The sequence below is a fragment of the Mirounga angustirostris genome, unplaced genomic scaffold (genome assembly GCF_029215605.1).
Source record: "Mirounga angustirostris isolate CCGP_5_RB_7025 unplaced genomic scaffold, mMirAng1.0.hap1 SCAF_12, whole genome shotgun sequence".
NCBI lineage: Eukaryota > Metazoa > Chordata > Mammalia > Carnivora > Phocidae > Mirounga > Mirounga angustirostris.
Window position 1 is genome coordinate 12,275,874 of NW_026991720.1, and position 7,439 is coordinate 12,283,312.

General features: G+C 40.7%; 1 protein-coding gene across 1 annotated transcript; it reads left to right on the forward strand.

Annotated features, from left to right (window-relative positions):
* The first annotated feature begins 636 nt into the window (after nt 1-636).
* Nucleotides 637-5,130, forward strand: LOC123842100 (serine protease 1). Its single transcript, XM_045871520.3, has 5 exons — nt 637-708; nt 2,618-2,777; nt 3,554-3,807; nt 4,317-4,453; nt 4,981-5,130. Exons 1-5 carry the CDS (start codon nt 669-671, stop codon nt 5,128-5,130), a joined length of 741 nt encoding a protein of 246 aa, XP_045727476.1. The 5' UTR covers nt 637-668.
* The last annotated feature ends 2,309 nt before the right edge of the window (nt 5,131-7,439 follow it).

A 7,439-nucleotide genomic window follows, 5' to 3' on the forward strand; every position in this document is an offset into this window, starting at 1 on the left:
AGGTACCTTCTAGGGTTGTAATGAGAATTACTAAATTAATATATGCAAAGTTCTTATATATGTAAAGTATATAGTAAGTTCTAGTAAATGTAAGTGATTTTTTCACTCTTCTGTCTAGATCGATCATAGCTTCAATTCAGAACAATTTTTCTTTTCTCAAGGAAACAAGTTGTCCCTATTAATAATGGAAAGTTAACATGGATATCCAAGGCCAGAGATACCACAAAAAATTATATAATAGTGAAAGAGCCAATGTTAATTAAACACCAAGGGGGGAGTGTTCAAGATGGTCCTCAAGATAAAAGTTCACAGTTGAGACAACCAAGTACCTAAGACTTTTGTCTGGAAACAGGACACCCATAGCCCCCATCGATGACCCTTACTCCAACTTACTTTTCTATTATGGGGAACACATTGCACCAGGTGGGATTATTACCTCAATTCCCATAAACTTCTGGAAAAGTAGACAAAAGCTAATGTTTAAATCTGATGCTGAATTATCTTCAATTTGGCACAGAATTGAATTCTAATTTTGGACTTGTGAGTTTCCAGTAAAATCACTTTCCTGGCACCCATGGCCATGGGTGTCGATATCAAACCTGGAGGTATAAATAGTTGTGGATGAGAAATGTTCATCACTCTCCCCAGTCCAGATCCAGAGAGCAATCATGAAGACCATCATCTTCCTTGCCCTGCTGGGAGCCACTGGTGAGTCTAAAATAGTAAACGAATCAGTGGGTGTCCATGATGTATTTGTTTGCACTTTGTACTCTGAAAGACAACAATGAATGTTGAATAGAATCTCTGTATTCAAGAAGCTTAAAATATTGAAATGACAGCATATATAGTAGTCCTCTCTTTTCTGCAGCAGCTACATCCACCCCCCGTAGATGTCTGAAGCCACAGATAGTACTGAACCCTATATATACTGTGTTTTTCCCCCCGCATATGCATACCCATGATAAAGTTTCATTTACAAATTAGGCACAGTAAGGGATTAATAACAAACGTAGTAATAGCATAGAACATTTATAACAATGTACTGTAATAAAAGTTATGTGACTGTGCTCTTCTGTCTCTCTCTCTCTCAAAATATCTTATTGTACTGTACTCACCTTTCTTGTGATGATGTGAGGTGATAAAATGCCTACGTGATGAGAAGTGGAGTGAATGACATAGGCATTTTGACATAGTGTGACGCTATAATGACCTTTGGAGGATACATCAGAAAATGGATCTTCTGCTTCCTGACTCTGGTTAACCAAGGGTAACCAAAACCACAATAAGAGGCGGATTACAGTCATACAAATGTCTATACATAATTAAATCTCCCTTGTGGGGGAAAGATGATAGTGAGCAAGAGTAATTAGCGCAGAAAGTATAAAGAGACAGAAATTGCCCTGAACTTCAAGGTAAAATCTATGGAAAAAGAGAGAAAAGGAAAGGATAGTTAACATTAGGGAAATGCTGTTTCGATCTTTCTAAGCACTTGGAATTAATAATTGAGAGTTAAAATTGGGACTAGTGACTAGTCTGGGCTCATTAAAGAGGCTATGAGGGTCACAGCCCGCGTCTCCTCTGCACCGACAGGCATCTTCACAGGATCTTAACAGCTGAAGGTACTTCATTTCTCATGAAAAAAAGCCATGGGCTGGGTTTTACAACGTCTTTGCTAGTGAAATCTCTCTGGTGTGAAATAACATATCATTTAATCATCAAAGGAAAGAAAAATGTCTATTTCTGTCTTTTATACTACCAAATTTTATACAAATCTTATGATTAAACTTTCCCCAATTAGACGGGTATAAATTCAATAACTTAGTCTATACATCTGGAAATGTCTTTCCCAAAATTACTTTAAAATATTTGAACAATAGGGTACATATAAACAATCACTGACTTTGAGAGCCATAGAAATCTTAATAAATCAGTGGGCAAACTTCAGAATGCTGAATAAATTTTAAAATGTTGGAAAGATAACTGAGATAAGGGGTAATGTTAGAAAGGAAACCACATACTATTCTATTAAGTTATGTCATGAAAATTTTAGGCAGGAACTAAAAGAGAAATTGGGAGAACAAGAGTACAACACTCCCGATTCCTTCTAGGTTGGACCATTCTTAGGTGGCTAGTAAAAGTTTCCTTTCCGTTCCTTCATTGGGATATCTAACCTATACCAACTACCATAAAAAACATAAGCATGGTTACTGCAGAGCTTTACTGAACACCTATTTGCATGTCTGCTGAGCAAGGTTTTGTACAAAAGTATTCTTTATACCCTTAGAGAGTAATGTTCATGGCATTTATTACATAAAGAGTCTCTGACTGAGGGGTGTGTGTGTGTGTGTTGCATATGTTTCAAATGGTATATTTATCAAATTTAAAGCATAAATTAAAAAATTAGATACTTATAATAGTATAAGAGTATGTGTTAAAAGTATTGAATAATAAGATTTTGGAAAAAATCATGTAAAAATTATGTTATCACCATTTCCTGATTATGTGTGAGAGGAAAACATTATCTACTTTTTTCTGGTTAATCTGGAAAAACCTTGTGGTAAGTAGAAATTCCAAGATGGATCTGTTTAACTGATTGTTTCCAACTTTTCCTTGTCAGTTGCTTTCCCCATTGATGATGATGACAAGATCGTTGGGGGCTACACCTGTCAGAAGAATTCCTTGCCCTATCAGGTGTCCCTGAACTCAGGCTACCATTTTTGTGGCGGCTCCCTCATCAATTCCCAGTGGGTGGTGTCCGCAGCTCACTGCTACAAGTCGTGAGTAACCAAACCTCACATCCCTGTTCTCTCAGATCAACTCATGCCCCAGCCCTGCAAAAGAAAAATCAGGGCAAACTACATAGTTATGCTTGAGGGGCAAGCATTCAGATTCTAGGAGCCTCATCATTCCCCCCAGGCACTGAATGATGCATTGAGGGAAGTTTACATGGAAAAGTAAACTTAGAGTTCCTTGATGTCCTTCCAAATGATGGTACCAAAGACATGGGAAGGGAGCTAGTGAGTGATGAAGTATACTTAGAACCAGCTTAAGAGCATTATCAATAAATAGTCCTAATCATGATAGCTCAACCAGGAAAAAATGGCATATGGTGGTAATAACCCACATGAAGCTTTCAGTAAAACATTAAAAATAAGCACAATTCATTCTGCCCCCTTAAAATTCTTTCATGTCTCTGATTCCTGCCACATCTCCCTACAGTAATCGATAATCCCAACCAGAGGAGGAGTAACAGGTGCTGAATAGTCACCACCAATTCCTGTTTCACCTCCCATCTTTTTACTGGCATCACTTAGTCATGGGAAATAACTTTCTAACACGATGGTGGGCTATAAGTCTATACTGGTAGGGACACCCACCTAGGAGTTACTCTTACCTGCACCATATTTAGTAGGGCTCACTTAAGTGCACAATTTCCTATGTGTGGAAATGCTAGCAGGGGATGGTGTTCATGCTGGTGGTCATGACTGGGGTAAACTGGGAAAGGGGAAAAGCTGAAGTTGGTCCTTAAGGAACTTCATATCCTTTAATCCAGCCGAATCCAGGTGCGTCTGGGAGAACACAACATCGCAGTCTCTGAGGGTGCTGAGCAATTCATCAATTCAGCCAAGGTCATCCGCCACCCCAGATACAATGAAAAAACTTTTGATAATGACATCATGCTGATTAAACTGAGTTCGCCTGCCACCCTCAACTCTCGAGTGTCTGCTGTCTCTCTGCCAAAATCCTGTGCGGCTGCTGGTACCCAGTGCCTCATCTCTGGCTGGGGGAATCTCCAGAGCACTGGGGGTAAGTGTCACAGGGAACAAAAGCGCCAACTCTGGAAATCCTAGAAGGGAAAGACATGTCGAGGGTCAGTTAGTCCAAATTGTCACTCAAGGCAAGATTCCTAGAGGATAGTTTGTAGACATATGGAGTCTTAGGAAGATCCCTTTGCTGGAAAATACAACAAAAATGAGCTATGATAAAGATGGCAGATATTCAACTGAAGTGTGATTAGTGATTTGCAAAGAAGTAGAAACTGAGGAGGTAAACAGAACAGAGGGATTTGATACTGCCTAAAGTAGAGACCTGCTTGAGAAATATTCTAGATTTGAGATCTGTAGTCACTGATAAAGTCAGAGAGAACAACTTGTTGATTAAAACTGTTGGCAAGACTTTCCAGATAAAAGTTGTTCTTCCAAAATAAAAGTTACCTGCAACCTGAGAGAGTAAGGAAAGAGGGGGGAAGATTGGGAAAGAAATCTCCAGGAATCCTGTAGGTAATATTCTTCTATTTTTACTCCTGCATCCAACAGAAAACTATCCTGATCTTCTGCAGTGTCTTCGAGCACCCATCCTCTCTGACAGCACTTGCCGCAATGCCTACCCTGGCAAGATCAGCAGCAACATGATCTGTCTGGGCTACCTGCAGGGTGGAAAGGACTCCTGCCAGGTCAGTTTCTTTGTACTCGTTTCAGCGGAACTTCATGCCCTTCCACTATAGTTCCCTTTCCCAAAACACAGATTGAAAAGCTGTCTCTGGGATGGATTATAAGGGACCACGGAGAGATTTGGGATCAGTGATAAATTTTCTTTTTGAGATATTAATGGCTAGGGCTAAGGGTAAAGAGATACATAGAAGATGGTGTGCATAAGGCACCCTGCTGAAGAGGTATATTGTAGAAGGGAGCTTTCTGAAAAAAAGCAGGGCTAGCTGGGCAGCACTGCACTCACCAGTCCTCACCTCTTCTTGGCCCTGCATGCCTACAACTAAGAAAAGAGCAGGAGCTAGAAGGAGGGAGGAGAAAGGAGAGGCATGCTGTCAGAGATTGAGAATTAGATTTTCAGGGGAAGGGAAAGTGCTTCCTAGAGAATCAGCTACCTGGGAAAACGGACCCAGAGTAATGGAGAAATAGCGTTTTGCCTTTCTTCCATCTTGGCATAGTTGAGAGTTCTTACTGTCTCTTCCCTCTTGTGCAGGGTGACTCTGGTGGCCCTGTGGTCTGCAACAGAGAGCTCCAGGGCATTGTCTCCTGGGGTCTTGGCTGCGCTCAAAAGGACAAACCTGGTGTCTACACCAAAGTCTGCAACTATGTGAGCTGGATTCGGCAGACCATCGCTAACAACTAAGCATGTAAGCATTTGTACCGATCTAAGCACCAATCTGTTGGTCAACTTCACCTTCCAACCATACCTAAAAACAGTAGCTAAAATAAAAACATTTTGTTTCACATTGCATGTATCCAAGAACTGTCCTTACTTAGTATTATGAACTTTCTCTTCAACCCGGCTTCTCAGTAAGAGGATGTACATAGAATTGAACAATTACACAAAGATAGAAATGGAGAGGTTATGTCATGATTCATTCAGCCTGCTCGAAATGAATTTGCTGATCAACTATCTGCTAGGCTCTGTGTGGTCTACTGAGGATATAAGCATGGATAAGCTTAGAGGTCACTGATACCATCACATTTTAAAAAATTTTTTTATTATGTTAATCACCATACATTACATCATTAGTTTTAGATGTAGTGTTCCATGATTCATTGTTTGTGCATAACACCCAGTGCTCCATGCAGAACATGCCCTCTTTAATACCCATCACCAGGCTAACCTGTGAACCCTCTAGAACCCTCAGTTTGTTTTTCAGAGTCCATCGTCTCTCATGGTTCGTCTCCCCCTCCGATTTCCCCACCTTCATTCTTCCCCTCCTGCTATCTTTTTTTTTTTTCTTAACATATATTGCATTATTTGTTTCAGAGGTACATATCTGAGCTTCAACAGTCTTGCACAATTCACAGTGCTTACCAGAGCACATACCCTCCCCAGTGTCTATCACCCAGTCACCCCATCCCTCCCACCCCAACCCCCCACTCCAGCAACCCTCAGTTTGTTTCCTGCAATTAAGAATTCCTCATATCAGTGAGGTCATATGATACATGTCTTTCTCTGGTTGACTTATTTCGCTCAGCATAATACTCTCCAGTTCCATCCACATCATTGCAAATGGCAAGATCTCATTCCTTTTCATGGCTGCATAATATTCCGTTGTATATATATACCACTTATTTATCCATTCATCTGTCAATGGACATCTTGGCTCTTTCCACATATTGGCTATTGTAGATATTGCTGCTATAAACATCGGGGTGCACGTACCCCTTCGGATCCCTACATTTGTATCTTTGGGGTAAATACCCAGTAGTGCAATTGCTGAATCGTATGGTAGCTCTATTTTCAACTTTTTGAGGAACATCCATACTGTTTTCCAGAGTGGCTGCACCAGCTTGCATTCCCACCAACAGTGTAGGAGGGTTCCCCTTTCTCCGCATCCCCGCCAACATCTGTCGTTTCCTGACTTGTTAATTTTAGCCATTCTGACTGGTGTGAAGTCGTATCTCATTGAGGTTTTGATTTGGATTTCCCTGATGCCGAGCGATATTGAGCACTTTTTCATGTGTCTGTTGGCCATTTGGATGTCTTCTTTGGAAAAATGTCTGTTCATGTCTTCTGCCCATTTCTTGATTGGATTCTTTATTCTTTGGGTGTTGAGTTTAAGAAGTTCTTTATAGATTTTGGATACTAGCCCTTTATCTGATATGTCATTTGCAAATATCTTCTCCCATTCTGTCGGTTGTCTTTTGGTTTTGTTGACTATTTCTTCTGCTGTGCAAAAGCTTTTTATCTTGATGAAGTCCCAATAGTTCATTTTTGCCCTTGCTTCCCTTGCCTTTGGCGATGTTTCTAGGAAGAAGTTGCTGCAGCTGAGGTCGAAGAGGTTGCTGCCTGGGTTCTCCTTTAGGATTTTGATGGATTCCTGTCTCACAATTAGGTCTTTCAACCATTTTGAGTCTATTTTTGTGTGTGGTGTAAGGAAATGGTCCAGTTTCATTCTTCTGCATGTGGCTGTCCAATTTTCCCAAAACCATTTGTTGAAGAGAACCATCACATTTTTGAACAGATGATGACACCAAGGTGCAGAATGTGAAAATCAACTGCCCAAAGTCTCTCGACAAGCTCATAGCCAGGTGGAGACCAAGCTCCAGCTGTCTTGATTCCCAATGCATTGCCGCTGCTGGGACACCACGGGCTCCTTCTGTGCTCTAATCTATCTGAAACTCTGTGAGGCTAGATGAGGGAAACCACCAGGTGGAGAAATTTTTACAAATCACCGATGTCCTGCATTCTCCAAGGTTTTACCGACTTATATGTTCCCCTTCTCTGAGATCTTTCTTGTTTTCCCACTGGGGTTTTATTGCTATAGCAGCCATGATGTCTGCAAGCAATCTGTGCCCCTCTTCCACCAGCAGTCCCCCAAATCCCAGTCCAAATAATGTAGTATTTTGAACTCTAAGAAAAAGAAAGCGCAAATGCACTTTTGGACATTTGTAAAAATAGATCTATTACATCCAGTTCATAGAAGCTTTGTCTACAGAGTT

Excerpts from the sequence above, each read along its gene's own strand:
- LOC123842100 (XM_045871520.3), top strand. The coding sequence starts at position 669 with ATGAAGACCATCATCTTCCTTGCCCTGCTGGGAGCCACTG. Across the intron at positions 709-2,617 it reads TGCCCTGCTGGGAGCCACTG|TTGCTTTCCCCATTGATGAT; the intron begins GTGAGTCTAAAA and ends TTTCCTTGTCAG. Across the intron at positions 2,778-3,553 it reads GCAGCTCACTGCTACAAGTC|CCGAATCCAGGTGCGTCTGG; the intron begins GTGAGTAACCAA and ends CCTTTAATCCAG.